This window comes from Pelodiscus sinensis, chromosome 25, assembly GCF_052426305.1.
Source record: "Pelodiscus sinensis isolate ZL-2025 chromosome 25, ASM5242630v1, whole genome shotgun sequence".
NCBI classification, from domain to species: domain Eukaryota; kingdom Metazoa; phylum Chordata; order Testudines; family Trionychidae; genus Pelodiscus; species Pelodiscus sinensis.
In genome coordinates, this window is record NC_143076.1 from 2210332 (window position 1) to 2228413 (window position 18082).

General features: G+C 43.2%; 1 protein-coding gene across 4 annotated transcripts in view; it reads right to left on the reverse strand.

The window, feature by feature from the left end:
- PRDM10 (PR/SET domain 10) overlaps positions 1 to 18082 on the reverse strand; it is a 105809-nt gene that overhangs the window by 37280 nt on the left and 50447 nt on the right. For all 4 annotated transcript variants that reach the window (XM_075909729.2, XM_075909728.2, XM_075909727.2 and 1 more), the window contains exons 9-12: positions 17862 to 17934; positions 16794 to 16911; positions 15596 to 15725; positions 10213 to 10428 (exon numbers count right to left, since the gene is read on the reverse strand). In XM_075909729.2, coding sequence (XP_075765844.1) covers positions 10213 to 10428; positions 15596 to 15725; positions 16794 to 16911; positions 17862 to 17934 — 537 coding nt within the window. The remainder of the gene's footprint in view (positions 1 to 10212; positions 10429 to 15595; positions 15726 to 16793; positions 16912 to 17861; positions 17935 to 18082) is intronic.

An 18082-nucleotide genomic window follows, 5' to 3' on the forward strand; every position in this document is an offset into this window, starting at 1 on the left:
TGAACATGCTTGTTACTGGAATGCTTTACAATTAACAGTCTTAGGGTATGTCTACACTACCCCCCTAGTTCGAACTAGGGGGGTAATGTATGCATACCGAACTTGCTAATGAAGCCCGGGATTTGAATTTCCCAGGCTTCATTAGCATAAAGCCGGCGCCGCCATTTTTAAAAGCCGGCTAGTGCGAACCCCGTGCCATGCGGCTACACGCGGCACGGACTAGATCGTTCGGATTAGGCTTCCTAATCCGAACTATCTGTACACCTCATTCCACGAGGCGTACAGATAGTTCGGATTAGGCTTCTAATCCGAACGATCTAGTCCGTGCCGCGTGTAGCCGCGCGGCACGGGGTTCGCACTAGCCGGCTTTTAAAAATGGCGGCGCCGGCTTTATGCTAATGAAGCCTGGGAAATTCAAATCCCGGGCTTCATTAGCAAGTTCGGTATGCATACATTACCTCCCTAAGTTCAAACTAGGGGGGTAGTGTAGACATACCCTTAGAGAACACAATTTCCTGGTTAAAACCATCTCCACTCTTCTTAACGAGGTGTCTTGGCTGGCAAGTGCTTCTACTCTTGAGTAAGTGTCAAACAGCAGATACTGATGAAGCAAGTTTCAAAGCTGCTCTGTCAGAATTCAAAGCACCTCAGAAGTTATTCTGGAGTACTGGGCTACAAACACATGAAGAGAATCTGAATGATTCTCTCCACTGTCTAATCAGTAAAGAGGAAACCCATCCATTCTTTCCAGTAAAAGAGAAACATAACAGCAATTGTATATAGAAAACCACAAAATGCTAATATATATATTATATATACAGATATGTGAACATAAGAACGGCCATACTGGGTCAGACCAACGGTCCACCTAGCCCAGTATCTTGTCTGCCAACAGCGGCCAATACCAGATGCCACTGGGAGGGAACACAACAGGTAATCCTCACATGATCCCTCCCCTGTCATCCATTTCCAGACAGAAAAGGGACACCATTCCTACCCATCCTGACTAATAGCCATTGATGGACCTAACCTCTACGAATCTATCTGTGCGCAAACACACATACACATTTCCCTTTTCCCATGTAATTTCAGACACCATCCCATGGTATATGGAAGATTTCTAGTCTCAGTCAGAGGACTTGTAATGTTTAGACACACCAGTCATTAATTTAGCTGAAGTCCAGAGTGCCACTGGAATTGGGAGTTATGCTTATAATAGGGGCATGTTGTTCTGTTATAGAATCAAATTTTGAGGTGTTTGGTCTCTATTTTAAGACACAATAATATCTCAAAATTCTACAGCACTTTTAATAGGTTAATAGAAATGTAGGGCTTGAAGGCTGGCACTGGGTCAGGACAAAGTACACCTAGACCATCCCTGATAGGTGTTTGTTCAACATGTTCTTTAAAACCTCTAGAGATGGGGATTCTGCAACCTCCCTTGGAAGCCTATTTCAGAGCTTAAATACTTGCAGTGTGTGTGTGCTGGTGGAGAGGATTAGAGGTTGGATATTAGGGAAAACTATTTCACAAGGAGGATGGTAAAGCACTGGAATGCATTACCTAGGGAGACAGTGGAATCGTTAGAAGGTTTTAAGGCCTAGCCTGACAAAGCCCTGGCTGGGATGATTTAGTTGGGTTTGGTCCTGCTTCGAGCAGGGGGTTGGACTCGATGTCCTCCTGAGATCTCTTCCAATCCCAATTTTCTTTGATTGTATGATTCTATCCTCTTGTGATTAGAAAGATTTCCCCCAAGGTTTAACCTTAATCACCCTTGCTGCAATTTAAGCCCATTACTTCTTGTTCTACCTTCAGTGGACATAAAGAACTAATCACAGTCTTCTTTCTAACAACTCTTAACATATTTGAAGTTTGTTAATCAGATCCTCCCCTCAGTTTTCTTTTCTCAAGACTGAGCATGTCCAATTCTTTTAACCTTCCCCATAGGTCAGGTTTTCTAAACCTCATAATTTTTGTTGCTCTTCTCTGTATTCTCTAGAATTTTTTCCTTCTCTTTCCTAATATGGCATGCAGAGCTAGACACATACTCCAGGGTTGATCTCACCAACGTCAAATACAGCAGGACAATTACCTCCCATGTCTTACATATATCGCACCCCAAAGTGATATTAGTCTTTTTCGCAACTGAATCACATTGTTGATTCATATGCAATTTGTGATGCGCTATAGATTCAGCAATGGTACCACCTAGCCAGTCATTCCCCCTTTCATCATTATACATTTTGCTTTTCTTTTCTAAGTGAACTACTTTGCACTTGTTTTTACTGAATTTCATCATCTTGTTGATTTCAGATCAATTCTCCAATTTATCAAAGTCATTTTTAATTCTAACCCTGTCCTCCAAAGTGCTTGCAACAACTCCAAGCTTGATATCATCTGAAAATTTTATAAAATCCTCTCCACTCCATTATCCACATCATTAAATGAAAATACTGAACAGTACTAGACCCACAACTGACCCCTGAGGAACCCCATTGGATACACCCTCTCAGTCTGATAGCGAATGATTGATAACTACAGTCTTTCAATAAGTTGTGCACCCACCTTTTAGTAATTTCATCTAGATCACATTTCCCTAGTTTGCTTATGAGCAGGTAACGTGGGTCTGTGTCAAAAGCCACAATAAAATCAAGATATATCACCTCTACAGTTTCTCCCTACCCAGTAGGACTATAGCCCTCTCAAAGAAGAAAATGAGGTTAGTTTGGAATTTGTTCTTGACAACTCCATGCATATAACCTTCTTAATCTTCAGATGCTTAGAAACTGAATATTTACTAATTTGTTCCAGTCTCTTTCCAGGTATCAAAGTTATACTGTCTGGTCTGTAATCCCCTAGCCCTCTTTTCAGACAAGGATCTCCAGGCACTTTGCACTGAGAAATTTCAGCTCCTGGTGTTGCCAGGAGGTGCTATTATCTCTACTTTGCAGACAGAGGAAGGTGAAGTGATGTGCCCAAAGCCACAAAGTGAGTCAGGGGCAGAAACAGAACCCAGAATTGCTGACTCACAGTGCTGATATCTGATTTGTGTCCATTAATCTTTTGTTGCAGAGACTGTCAGACAACAGAAATGGTAACACACATACGATGTAGGTGAACATTTTAATCTACCCAGTCATTCACTCATGGATTTAAAAATAGCCATTCTTCTACAAAGGAATTCCCCCCCCCCCCCAATTACAGAGAGAGACTGAAGAACTGGAATTAAAAGAACTAGACAGGCAGCTTTAAAATAAATTGTTGTGGTGCCTGCACTACCAAACTACTAATGTCACTGAAGACTAAGGGTATGCCTAGACTACATGCCTCTGTCGCCAGAGGCATGGAGATTAGGCTACCAGACATAGGAAAATGAAGCGGCGATTTAAATAATCACCGCTTCATTTAAATTTACATGGCTGCCGTGCTGAGCCGACAAACAGCTGATCAGCTGTTTGTCGGCTCAGCGCGATAGTCTGGACGTGCGGGTGTCGACATCAAAGGTATTTGTCGACCACCCAGGTAAACCTGATCCCAGGAGGCATACCTGGGTGGTCGACAAATATCTTTGATGTCGACACCCGCGCGTCCAGACTATCACCCTGAGCCGACAAACAGCTGATTAGCTGTTTGTCGGCTCAGTGCGGCAGCCATGTAAATTTAAATGAAGCAGCGATTATTTAAATCGCCGCTTCATTTTACTGTGTCGGGTAGCCTAATCTACATGCCTCTGGCGACAGAGGCATGTAGTCTAGACATACCCTAACATATACCACTAGAAGCGCACCAGACAGACTTGAATCAGGCAGCCGAGGGATAGTACTTTATCCACAAGATCTGCCCATTGATCTGCCCAGCTTAAAGTTTGGGATGATTCACTTAAATATCTTTTAAAGAGTTAATTGTTAATAGTTCTTGCACTGGATCAGTCCCTCTGAAGGGGACGAAGAGAAACTATGCCAACACATAGTTATTGGGTGACACTCAGGTTTGTACACATTCTGTATACAAAAGAACAAGCACAAGACCATCAACAAGGCAGATTCCATCTAGTGATAGTAAGCAAAAGTTGCACAAAATGGCATGGCAGGCAATTTCATTTTGTTCTGTTAGACACAGGGAAAAAATAAAAACCTACCTGCAGCTCCAACTGAGCAGGCAGCATTGGGGGAGAGAAAAATATTTATGTTATGAAATGGACCGTAAAACAGAAGACTTGACTTTGGCAGTAATCAGTCTTCTGTGGGTCACTGTCAGTCAGGGCCAGATCTGGAAGTCCTAGCTCAGTCTGTACTCAAGCAAAACTCCCCCAAATGACAGCTTTGCCTCAGTAAGGACCAAGCAGGGATTTCAGGATTTGTCCTTCAGCTAATAAGTTAGGCAGGGAGTTAAAAGGCAAAGATGGAAATCACAGATAATCTTTGAGATGTATTGCCATTCATCTTTCCTCAGAAGGTGTGTTTATTAAAAATTATATAACGAATCCCGTAGAGTCTCAGTGAGAATGAAATATGCATAGCAAGAGATGGCAGCTATGGGAAAATAAAGAAGTTATGGATGCAAGGGTCAGATTGCTGGGAAGTAAGGGACAGTGATTTATTTAAGTGCTGTCCTACTGGTCGGTACACCTGAGAATTTAATAATCTCTTACATTTCTGTTGTGCCTTTCAGCCTGCAGGATTCTACCACACTTTACAAACTGCACCTCTGTCCTACATGCTGCTCTGCATTGAGTGCATGGCTCCACATGAAGCAACTTTCAGGATCAGGCCTATCTAAATACAGCATTTTTCAAATGCGGCCAGACAGTGGAAACTGACAAACACAATGCTTTGCAACACAGGGTAGAAAGCATTTATTTTGGCCAAGCGTGATGATTTTTGTAATCCCCTATGTCACAGTTGAGTGAATGCAAATGAAGCAGATTGAAAATTCAAATGAAGGGCAGATTTACAAATCTCGCGCTTCATTTGCATAATCAAAATGAACATTTTTTTCAAAAAGGGGTTTAAAAAAAAAACAAAAAAACCAAAAAGCTGCAGTCTAGATGGGGTTCTTTCGAAAAAAATCCCCTTTTTCAAAAGAATCTGTACACCTCATTTTTTCAGGAGTATGGGTTCTGTCAAAAAAGGGGTTTTTTCCCCCCGAAAGAACCCTGTCTACACTGCGAGGTTTTTTTTTTCCCCAAAAACCCTTTTTCGAAAAAGCGCTTGGAAGCAATTATGCAAATGAAGCATGAGATTTGTAAATCTGCCCTTCATTTGAATTTTCGATCTGCTTCATTTATATTCCTCTTTCGAGAGAGGAATGCAGTCTAGATGAGTCCTAAATATAGTAGGAGCCAGGCTGCCTGAGTGTCCGGCTCCTACTACATTTAAACTGCAAAGCCGGAACTGGGGTAGCGAGTGCCCCCCACCATTGACTAGTCGAGTAGTCAATGGAAAATTACATCAACTACTCAATTAGTTAATTAACCGCTACTTAATATCCCTAGTTTGAACTAGTATATCCAAACCTTTCCACGGGGTGGCTTCAAAGGGCTGATAACTGGAGGAATTATGTTTGCATCCACCTTCTCCTCCAGCAGTTATATAACTCCATAATAACCCATAAACAAATGCATTTTTCATACAATGGACCCCAAAGATATTATATAACAAGGTTTAAATTCACTCACAAATGTTTATCTTAATTCCATAAGGTTTATCCAGGATACTGTCAGTCTGTCAAACCCTACTCTTACAAAAAGGGTCCCATGGACTCTTATGTCCACACAAAACATGCAGGATCTCAGTGTTTTAAGTTTTGGTGACAAGTCTTTCATAGAGTAAAAACTCCATGAACTCTATAGAAGACGACTGAAGGGATGTGTTGACCTTATCAGGATCGGACCCAGTGAGTCTGAGTGTTTCCAACTAGAAATTTAAACTATTAAGCCATTCCCTATAACTTGTAGTCAAAGCATTGTAGCCTTCTTGGTAAGCAGATTTGTACCTTCTGAAAATATGCAGGATGGTCCTGATTTTGACAAGTGCTTTCCAGATGGAAGCCCTACATTTATACTGGCTGTTATAACACTGTTCTGACAGTTTTCAATCTTCAGCATGTGATACTGCATAAGTTAAAACAATAACAAATGTCTCAAGAAAATTATTTACTTCATGAAACACGTTCAAAAAGGAGATGTCTCTCCACATGTATACTTCTGGCAACAGGTTCTAGAACTACAAAGGCAAACCAATGCCAAAAGCTGTAAACAAGAAACCCAACAGAAGAGTGACAGATATATCTAAGTACTTCCTTCAGTGTGGACCTGATCCAGCACTCATTGAAGCCAATGTAAATCTTTCCAGTCATAACCAATTGGATAGCTTTCTTTGATAGGCTAACGAGTCTTGTGGATAAGGGAGAAGCGGTGGACATGGTATACCTAGACTTTAGTAAGGCATTTGATATGGTCTCTCATGATATTCTTATCAATAAACTAGGCAAACACAACTTAGATGGGGCTCCTATAAGGTGGGTGCATAACTGGCTGGATAATAACTAATCTCTGAGAGTGGTTAACGGTTCACAATCCTGCTGGAAAGGCATAACAAGTGGGGTTCCGCAGGGTACTGGTTCTGTTCAATATCTTCATCAATGATTTAGATATTGGCATAGAGAGCACGCTTATTAAATTTGCAGATGAACGAAGCTGGGAGGAGTTGCAACTGCTTTGGAGGACAGGGTCATAATTCAAAATGATCTGGACAAACTAGAGAAATGGTCTGAGGTAAATAGGATTAATTTTAATAAGGACAAATGCAAAGTGCTCCACTTAGGAAGGAACAATCAGTCTCACACGTACAGAATGGGAAACGACTGTCTAGGGAGGAGTACTGCTGAAACGGATATGGGGGTCATAGTGGACCCCAAGCTAAATATGAGTCAACAGTCTGACGCTGTTCAAAAAAACCTAAACATGATTCTGGGATGCATTAACAGGTGTGTTGTGAGCAAGACACAAGAAGTCATTCTTCTGCTTTACAGTGCACTGATTAGGCTTCAGTTGGAGTATTGTGTCCAGTTCTGGGCACCACATTTCAAGAAAGACATAGAGAAATTGAAGAAGGTCCAGAGAAAAGCAACAAAAATGATTAAAATTCTAAAGAAGTGGTGCGCGCCCGGGGGGTGGGGAATATCACAATTTTTTTCCCAGCTCGGCATATACACAGCGAAGGCAGGGGGAGTAGCAGGTGAGCAGAGTGGCATTTAAAGGGTCCACACGTTTTTTGTTCAATCAAAATTTTCCCAGGGGTTGCACCGGGAAAAAGGTTGCGCACCACTGGTCTAGAGAACATGACCTGTGAAGGAAGACTGAAAGAATTGGGCTTGTTTAGTTTGGAAAGGGAAAGATTGAGAGGGGTTTTCAGGTATCTAGAAGACTGTCACAAGGATGAGAAAGATAAATTGTTCTCCTTGGCCTCTGAGGATAGCTCAAGAAGCAATGGGCTTAAACTGCAGCAAGGGAGGTTTAGGTTGGACATTAGGAAAAATGTCCTAACTGTCAGGGTGGTGAAACACTGGAATAAGTTGCCTAGGGAGGTTGTGGAATCTCCATCTCTGGAGAGATTTAAGAGCAGGTTAGATAGATATCTATCAGGGGTGATCTAGTCAGTACTGGGTCCTGCTATGAGGGCAGGGGATTGGACCTGATGACCCTTTGAGGTCTCCTTCCAGTTCTAGTGTTCTGTGATTATAACAGGGGCTGAATCAAGCCCTACATGTGCATTGCCTTGTCCTGGACACAGCCGTGCACATCTATGGGTTTATTACTATATTCTTTTCAAGAGTCTGCATCCTACGGGATGATATACACCCTAATGCAATGGTGCAAGTATCCATTATAAGCTAGTTTATCATTTGCTGGGTATTGTAATGCATAAGTCATATTCTGTTAGCTAAATTTAAAATGCAAAGACCATTGGTCCCCTTGATTGTAGTTATAAAAGACCTGCCTATCATTTCAAAAGAATGTCTATTCACTGAAAAAGGTGCCCTCAATTAAAGTTAATACACTGAGGATGCAAATGACTGATTATTGTAGACGTTTTATTTTTTAATATTGCTCATACACCCATGGTACCTGATTATATGTTTAATTTCAGAGTCTAACAGAAGGAGACATAGTAAAACTGAGGTTTGTGCCTAATAAAGGTTTGTAATAATCATGTAAAGCCTCTTCATGACAATTATTTATTTTACATCTTTGACTGCAATTGTTTGCTTGAAGATGAGCAGTTCTACCATAACCTCATGCTTTATTCCTTTCTTAGAAAGGCAGAAGAGGTTCTATAAATTTACTTTCATGTTTCTTACATAGCTTCTCAATAGTCAGGTCAGGGTATGTGCTAAGTTTGAATAAGAAATCCTAACTAAGAAATGGTGGTGACTTAGAGCGCCCTAGGTCCAAGGTTCCAATTGGTAGCTACAAATTTTGTACCTGTTATTTAAAAGTAAATGACAGTTTACACATCTGAAACCATAACTTTAGCTTCCCCTTGCTGGCTTATGACGTTTCCTATTGTGTGCTGTGATGAAAAAAAGTGTAGTGAATTGCACATACCCATTGGAAGACTACAGACAAATTGTCATGGTTACATTTTCATGGTTAAAATCTAGTGTTGACTGATAGCATTGGTCACAGTCTAACTGCCTAGGCATGTTTTATGCAACCATCCCTCATGCAATTCTTCCAAAGCCCCTTAAGTTGAGGAACCTATGTTTTCAAGGGCTCTGCTAATCAAGGGTTGCCAAATGTGCCAATCTGCAAGTGAGCTGATGGAGGAGATATGTGATACAAACATGTGGCTGAGGAATAAATAACCACCACACTCATCTCACTTGTGACCCAAACTCATGTTTCCAGGAAACAACCAATTCAATCTCCTCCCTGCTACCTCCAAACCAAGCCTGAGATCTTCAGACCTTTTAAAATCCAGTAATTATAATGAAACTACCTCTCCCCATACATCCAAGGCTGCAACTTGTAGGACAGAAGTTATACCATCATATGCAAATGAATCAATACACACTTGAGAACAGGTGCAATGCTATTTACTGGAAGAGCTTCAGCATCTGAATTTGACCACCACTGTCTGCTCCTACCAGCAATGTTCCCAGTGTTCTTTGGTTACAGCTGTCTGATGGCCTTACATAAACCCTTACTTACATGTCTAGTGTTTTCAACAGAGAGAAAGATCAAAAAAAAGACCACTTCACAAAATACTGACCCCCAGATGCCAACCATTTTATAAGCTTCACACTCATTCATTTTTAATGTGACTGGGCCAAATTCTACACTTAGTTAAGTCACCGTATCTGTTAAATTACACCATCAATGTTGGCACATATGTGGTTCAGGATTGTCCTATAATAATCATTCATTGTCTCTTCCTTTAATCCTCTCTTTCTTTCTCTCGTCCCCTAAAAATGAAGTCTCAACTTGTTTGCAGCTGTTTCCTGTTATAATCACAATTTTACACATAGAGGAGGGGAAAAAAGATTTTAGGCTGAATAAACCAATCATACAATTACATGGCTTCGAGGATTATTTGCCTAAATCATTTTCCTCCCACACATGGTGGAAAAAAACTGTTTTCTCAGCTGCCACAGAGCACAGGTTCAAAGTGTTTGCTGTTGGCATGCAAAGTTCTCAGCACAGGCCTCCTGAAGGAAGGCTTCCTTCTCCAAGAAAGAATTTTATCATTAAAAAATCTTTATCATCATAATCGGGATGAATGGACATAATGCCTCTTTGGCAATAACTTCTAAAGCCAACCGATCTGCAAGACAGACAGATGGTGTTCTGAACAGGCCATTAGTTCATGCCCCAGCACCATGATTTGGATGGCTGTTCAGAGCACTGCTGCCTGCCAACTTGGATGGATTATGTTTCTATGAAAGAATTACTGTGTTGGAATTGAATCAGGTCCAATTAGTGACCAAATCTCAGTAGTATTTCACGTGACACTGACTCGTGCATTAGGTTTGTCTTACTTTCTGAGCGAGGGAATTCTCTGAGCTAGAGATGCTGTGTTTGGGGTTTGAAGACAGACATCATACTGGAGCAAAAGACCAGCCATACCTGACTAGCCAACCAAGCCTTCCGTTGGCTAAAGCAAAGTGAGAGGATGAAAGAGGGCATGATCCACTATCATCTTCACTTACTCGGATGCGCTTTGCTCGCCTCATGTCGTCTGCGGTCATGGTACTCTGCGTAGGCATCGGGCTCTCATCATGATGCTGCTGAAGTTGCAGTGGCTGTTGATCCAGTGCTGACTGGGTCTCTGGTGGCACTGACGTCTGCTCCTGCTGTTCCAACCCATTCAGTGTGGCTTGTCCAGCCTCATCAAACTGCCCCTTGCTGGAAAAATGCAGCAAGTCCTGAAATGGCAAATCACACAGGCAGTGAGAAAGGCTCTAATAATACTCAATTGGCAGGTGACTGGATTTGTTCATGTTTTAAAATGATTGAACTCATGACACTGGGCCACACCAGCCTTTTTCCTCTAAAACTTCCCATTACTGACAGCAGTTCACCTCCACCACTGGTAGCATCATTGGGAGCAGAAGGGCTGGGGGTGCTGCAAGTGGAAGCCCATGTTCTAACCACCATGTACATTAATGTCCTACCACTGCTGTCACCAAGGGAGGTGAACCTGTTAGCGATGGTGGGAAGAAAAATTTTAAGAACAAATCCCTAGTGTAGTTGAAGCCACAGGGGAACACAGAGGGTCTCTCCCTCCTTCGTGCAAATTAACTGTCAAGTTAATTGGAATATTCTGTTTTCACATTCAAAGTTTGCCCTAACCAGCACACTAATGGGAGTGGTGAAGCTGCGAGTAAGACACTGGGACATACAATTATGCCCTGTTTATTTTCCTATCTGACTCCCACTTTCCACCTCTCCAGGCAGCAGTAGAAACAACCAGTGTGTGTAGTTTACATGTGTTTCACAGCAGAGCTGCTTTTCTGTTTATCTGAATTAGTGCAGAAGAGGGGGCCTCCTAGGGAGTCAGAAGCAGAATTCTCCAAACTGCACACTCTCCTCCGACAGATTCCAATAAATATTCTAGGATAGACGATTCCAATAAACTATAGAAAAATAATTGATTGTTACATTAACTGCTTACAAAATAAATACGATAAGATGAAAGACATGAAGTGGAGAGCCAAGGGCATCTAAACTCAAGCAGTGTCCTGGCAAATCACAGCTGGAGGAGGAGGAGGAGAAAAAGAAAGCTGCAAGGAGGAACGATGCATCCAGTTATGAGCCCCGAATGCTCAGTTGAGTACACACTGTTAATCTGAGGATCCAGGATTCAAATCCTGGTTTGGTTGGTAAATTCCCACAAATTGCTGAACTTGATGAGGAATTCCTGATTGAAGTTCTGTGCAGAAGGTCAGATTAGATGAGGATGATAGCCCCTTCTGACTTTCAAATCTATGAAAAGCTGGGCAAGATAATTTGTTTAAGCAATGGATAACTCACAGCACTGAGCAGAAGTCATGTGAGACAGGAGAGCATCAGGTCTCTCTTCCTGTGCTCCACAGTGTAATGGGAACTCTCCAACTCTACCACAGAGATAGTGGCTGCAGAGTTTGAAAGCCTCCTAAATGAGATGCTCTGCTATACCCTTCTCCCTAGCAATGGTGTCCTCAGAGTTGACATGGAGCAGCTAGGATAACTAGCACTATTCCTAATCAGTACTTAGGGTATGTCTAGGCTCCATGGCTCCAACAACGGAGCCATGTAGATGAGATTTCTAAACATAGGGAAATGAAGCGGCGATTTAACCTCGTGGAATGAGGTTTATTGGGGCAGTCGACAAGAGCTTCCCTTGTCGACCGCGGAGCATCCAGACTACCGCGCTGTGCAGCCAAACAGCTGATCGGCACAGCGCGGCAGCCATTTTGATGTAAATGAAGCGGCGATTATTTAAATTGCCGCTTCATTTCCCTTTTTCGAGTACACTAATCTACATGGTACCCTTAGACTCACAGACTTTTAGTCGAAAAGGGACCATTATGATTATCTAAAGCTGCCCTCCTGAAATCGCAGGTGATAGAACTACTGAAGTCCTCAAACCTTGATTTAAAGACTTCAAGTTACACAGCATCCACCATTTACTCTAGTGCAGGAGTGAGCAATAATTTTTGGCCAGGGCGGGGCCTAAAATGGAGGGGGCGGAACCAGGATGCTTCCAGGCTTCCCCACCCACAAACCATGATTAGTCTGGGAGTGGGGGCGCCCCTTTGCCCCCTCCTTCCCACTAAGCACCCATGTCCCTGGCATGGCAGGAAGAGGTTTCACACACTCCCCCACCCCCAGGCCAATTAGGACCAATTAGGGCTTGGGGGCGGGGAAAGTGCACTAAGTTTCCTCCGCCCTGCCAGGAGCACATAGTACTTTGAAGTGCCACATACTTCTGGCAGGGCAGGAGGAGACTTCACACGCTTCCCCACCCCCAAGCTCTGACTGGCCTGGGGGTGGGAGCAGCACGCAAAGTTTCCTTCAAAGTGCCATGTGCTCCTCACAGGGCGGGGGCAGGGCAGACTAAACTTCATGTGCTCCTCTCGCCCCCAGGCCAATCAGGGCTTGAGGGCAGGGGACAGCATGAAGTCTCCTCCCGCCGTGCCAGGAGCATGTACTTCCAAGTGCTATGTGCTCCTGGCAGGGAAGAGGAAACTTGGTGTGCTTCCCCTGCCCCCAGGCCCTAATTGGCCTGGCATTAGGGCCTCTGCAGGCTGGATCAACCCGCTTGGTGGGCTAGATCCAGCCCACAGAGGCCCTTTTGCCCACCCCTGCTCTAGTGCAAAGCAGAAAGTGTCCCATGCCCCGTGCTGCAGAGGAAAGAAAAAACCCTCCAGTCTGACGTAGGTGGAAATTCCTTCCTGACTGCAAATCCTATGATCAGTTAGACCAGGGGTCTCCTTTTTAAGCACAAGCTCACTTTTTGAATTTAAATGCGATCCAGGATCTACCTCAGACCCAAACACCCTTGCCCCACTTCTTTCATGTCTCTTTTCTGAGGCCACCTGCCTCTGTTCACTCCATCCTCCCTCATCCTCTGTCTTTTTCACCAGGTAGGGGCAGAGGGTTGGGGTACAGGATCTGGCCTTGGGCCAAAGGATTTGGAGTGATAGCGGGGCTCTGAGCTAAGCCTGGGGCAGGGAATTGGAGTGCAGGAGGGGGTTCAAAATGCAGGCTCTGGGCAGGAGTTTGGGTCCAGGGGCCTGGGGGGGTACCTGACTGGGGCAGGGATTCGGAGCAGGCTCCAGGTGGGCATTGCTTACCTCAGGTGGCTCCTGGGTGGTGGTGCAGTGGGGCTAAAGTAGGCTCGCCCATACTCTGGCCCTGCCCCACTCTCCAAAGCAGCCAGCAAACTCCCTCTATCCCAAGCCCTGTTGTCCCCCCATCCATTCTGTGGAGACACAATATAGAGTGGGAGGGGGGCACCTGACATCAGTGCCCCCTCCTCTCCCTTCTCTGCTTTGCACAGAAAGCAGGAGGCTCTGGGGGGAGAGGCAGCTCCAAGGCAAAGGGCGGGAGATGCGCAGCAGTGGGGATAGGGGCAGCTGCCATGCTGCACTTGACAGCCTCTTGGCCAAATCAGTCAAGATTACCTGTCAGAGGCTCCAAGATCTACCAGTTGTCAGAGGCTCCTGATCTACTGGTTGGTGACCACTGAGTTAGACCCTGTGCATATGGGCAAGACTCACCAGCCAGACACCTGGGAAAGAATTCTCTGTAGTGACTCAGAGCCCTCCTTATCTAGTGTCCCATGTCCAGCTGTTGGAGATACAGCAGAACCCTGTTGATCTGATCTAACTGGGATCAGGGCCAGATTGCATAATCAAAAATTCAGATAAGGGGATAAGGGGAAAGTGTGAAGCTGCAGTGCCATCTAGTGGCCACAGGAAAGAGCTCACTTTTGGACCCGTGTCCACTGCTTGTTCGGTTCATAGGGAAAGCTGGATAATAAAGGTTAGAGTTCTATGGTATGTGCTAATAGTGATTGTGGATAGGCCATATGCCTTTATAGGCAACCTTGCTGTACCATTCCCTCCACACATTTATCACACTCAGTCACTCTACTTCCTCCACTTTGTTACCTAGGCTTCTTGCACTGCTGTACAGACACCCTTATTTTTTCTGCTTGACCTCGCACAGATTTCTTGCCAAATTAGGTATACTCATTTTTCTGCCAGAATCACCTGACTGTTACTGTCAGTGGGAATGTTGTCCATTCTCAAACCCTCTCTTGTTCTTTTCTCCACTGCCGTATCCTCCTTTGCTTGATTTTCTTCCCACACAATATTACAATCTGGCATGGAGCTGTCTCCCTTGAATTCCTTTTTTAAAGCTCTTTTGATCAGTTGAAGTATCCACCCTTGAAGTCTGTTATTATCCGTGAGCAGGTGAAATTCTTCCCATGAGAATGGTTTTCCCATGGACAAACCCTCCTTGTAGCACCATTGCCTGAACCATATGTTAGTCATCTTAATCTTGTCTCACTTCTGCTCTCCTTTTCTAAGGATGGGCAGAATCCCACTAAAGATCACCTGAGCCTCCATTTCTTTATGCATCTTTCCCAGCCTAGCACAGTCTTCCTTAATACATTCCAGTGAGAACCAAGCTCCTCCGTTCATTAGAACCTTCAGGTCCGCATCCCATACTGCAACTCCCTTCTGTTCTTTGGATTAGTTCTGATGATATGCCTCTGTTCTTCTGAGTCAGGGAGTCCCCAATTATGTAGACTTGGCTCTTCCAAAGCATTGCATTAAAATTTGTATGCAGCATATGCAATCTTCCCTCTGAGTCAGTACTGAACCAATGCTTTGGCATGACACCAAAGGGCTCCAGATGTCGCTTTTCAACTGAGACATAAAACTGAATCACTAATCACTTCTGACACCTTTCATAAAAGTAAGGGCATTAACTCTAGTTCTGGTTTGCACTAGAAAGATTTTATTGGCACAGATATACTAGTAACACTCCCCCACCTCCAAAACGAGGTGCACCTCATTCTGGCAAAAAAGAGGGTTTTTTGCAGGGATAGCTTATATAAGTTCCCCAAATGAATAAACGGTATCAGAAAAAGGACTTCTATACTGGTATAAATACATCCAAGGCATTTTGCTGTATAAAAATACTGTAAAGAATCATGCCCATAACCAACATTATTATATAGCAAGTTTCTAGTGTAGACCTGACTCTAGTATCCCAGCCAAATTCCACTGCAGTTTCAACTGGAATGGACTTTTCCACTGTCCCCCCCCCCCCCCCCCAAACAGCTGTTTATGCTGCCATGGAACTGTTAAATGGGTCCTATCCCATAACTGTTGCTCAATAAGCAGTGAATTGCTTTGAGATAACAAGTACTGTAGCAGTGCAAGTTAGCAATAAATTACTGTGCTTTCCCCAGGCTCAGGTGCGACTGCCAGAAAATAAAAACTAGCAGCCTCATTCTGTCCTCAAATAACACAGGTTTAAATCACGAGATTACATCATAGATGAGCTTTTTTCCCACCACTCCCCCAAGTATACCTGTGTTCCTTCTTCACATTTTTCCCCGTTTTCATTGGTTACTTCCAAGCGCATGAATTTTGGGGGACGCCCTGGCCGTCTGCCTGGCCCAAACCTCCTCTTTCCTCTCCCGCGACCTCTGCCTCTTGCTCTGCAGAACAGACAGTGCTCCGAGTTAGAGAAAGAGGACATGGATTTGGAATCTACTCTTTTCCTGAACCTTTTCTAAGCAATCCCCACTAAACTAACCAGTCAGTTGAGTAATAATGGCCTCAAGTAAATGAGAAAATGTGAAGAAATCTTGGGAGCAAAAACTGGGTCTCTGGTTGCTGCATACTTCTATCCCACCCCAATGGGAATAAAATGCCATGCCAAACAAATATATGTGAGGTTAAGCAGTGAAGCTACTGGTTCCTATCAAATCTTCTACAGTGACAGCCAGTAGCTGCCCTTCAGGCATCCTAGAAAACATTAAAACCTGAAAGCATAACATCTGTCCCAAGAAAGATGTTTCTCTACTGATGTCAGACAGCAAGCTGAGGGGTTCAATTTCTTATGTGGATGTTTTAGCAGCCATTTAAATGCTAATAAGCAACTGGCTATCAGGTTTGGAAAAAATAAGGGATATTTTCCCTTGCCCCTGCTGAACTGCTACCCATTTATAGATTCAAACCTTTTGTGCTTTAAAATGTTTGTGGCTACTTTTCTCACTTGTAATCTTTGGATGTTTGTGTACTTTCTATTTCTGACCCAACTGGAAACTGATGCATCAAAAATATCATTAGAAAGTTGATTCTCTTGAGATTTCAAGCCGAATTCTGTAGACTCAAGAGGCCAGGGTAATTTTTATAAGTATCCAAATGGCTAAAATCCTGACTTTGTTGAGGTTAATGGCAAAACATTAACTGACTTCAATGAGACAGGATTGTACCCCTTCTTCCCATATAAGTGCCCTTCTGTTCCTCCTTTAAACCATTTCTTATACAAAGTCACCTATGTCAATCACGTCCCCACTGATATTTCCCTACATTCCTGTCCCAGGTTTGTCTGAGTAGGTCTGTCAACTCCTCAGGGCAGCGCCCCTTTCTTTTTCTAATTCTGTAAAACACCACGCATATCTACAGTGCTATATAAATAATAATAGTAACGCTAGACTTTTTCAGATTCACCTTTCACTGCTGAGAGTTGGGATACCCAGTTTCTGTGTAATGATAAATACCTGCTAAAGAAATCCAGCTTCTCATCATGGGTGTTGAGGTGTTGTTGGAGCTGCTCTGAGCTCATGAAGCGACGATTGCATTCATAACATGGCCAGTTCTTCTCTTGGTCTCGGAGAACTATATCAAGTTGGAAGTATCAATGACAGCATGTCAGTCAGCAACAATTAAACATCTCAAGTTTTCTCCAAGCCCTTTTGTCCCCAGTCGTCTCTGTAGGCCACACTTACATACTGAAGATTGTGTCTTGCCATCAATCTACTCTATTGCTCTACGTGGCTTGCAGGCTTCACTCTTAGCACCCCTGGTCTACAAGCTGACATCAGCCGATAGCAGAAAAATGAGGAAGGTAGTGAATAGGATTGAGGAATATTTATGTTGAAGATCCGGAGAAATTAAATATTTACATTGCCCCCAATTCCATCTCCTAACAAATTGCCTATATGAAGTTGCATTTCTAAACAACACATAAGACTTTCAAATACATAATTACTAAAATACAGTCCAAAAATACCTAGAAATTTAAGCTTGGCTTAAAAGACAGCAAAAATCATTTTGTTTATATAAGTGGTTAAACCTCTTTGAGACTTTGAAGAAATTATTTGAGACAGGAGGTTGCCTACTGGGGATGTTTTCCTTACCATAGGTTATGTTTTGTTGTATTTTACATTGTCCAACAAAACTTCCCAGAAAAACAACTGGAACACAGATAGATCATATTGGATTCTTCCACTGTACTCCAAGTACAGAACTCTACCATCATCAGTCACCTGATGCTTCAGAGAAAAGCAACCCCCACTTCTGCAGCCCCTAGTAATATAGTTCAATATGTGGGAGAAATCTCTTGCCCACCCTTCTGGTAATTATCTGAAGCCCTTAAACATGAGGCTAAATTACCATGATTTTAGCATCTATAACAGCAAATGGAGGGTCCGAAACTGTTGCTCTTACATAGGTAAAATTCCTATTTGAATTTTTGCCTGAAGGATCAGGACCACTATTATAAAGTCAGACACCTCTTTTTAATACAGCAGCCACAGAGAAGAAGGAAAGAGATAAAAACAAATTACCCTTCCTTTCCTCCTCAGATATGTCATGGATCTTCTGGTTCACGAACTCTGCATAGGAGGCAGCATACCATACCTGGAGAAGAAAACAGGCAAAAAGACATCTTCTTAGATTAACCCCAAATTGAGGGGAGAAGGTTTTCTAAAGCATCATGTTTAGTCCTCTCCTCTGATCCAATAACTCATATTGCTCCTCAAGCCCTCAATAAAGCCTATTGAAGAAT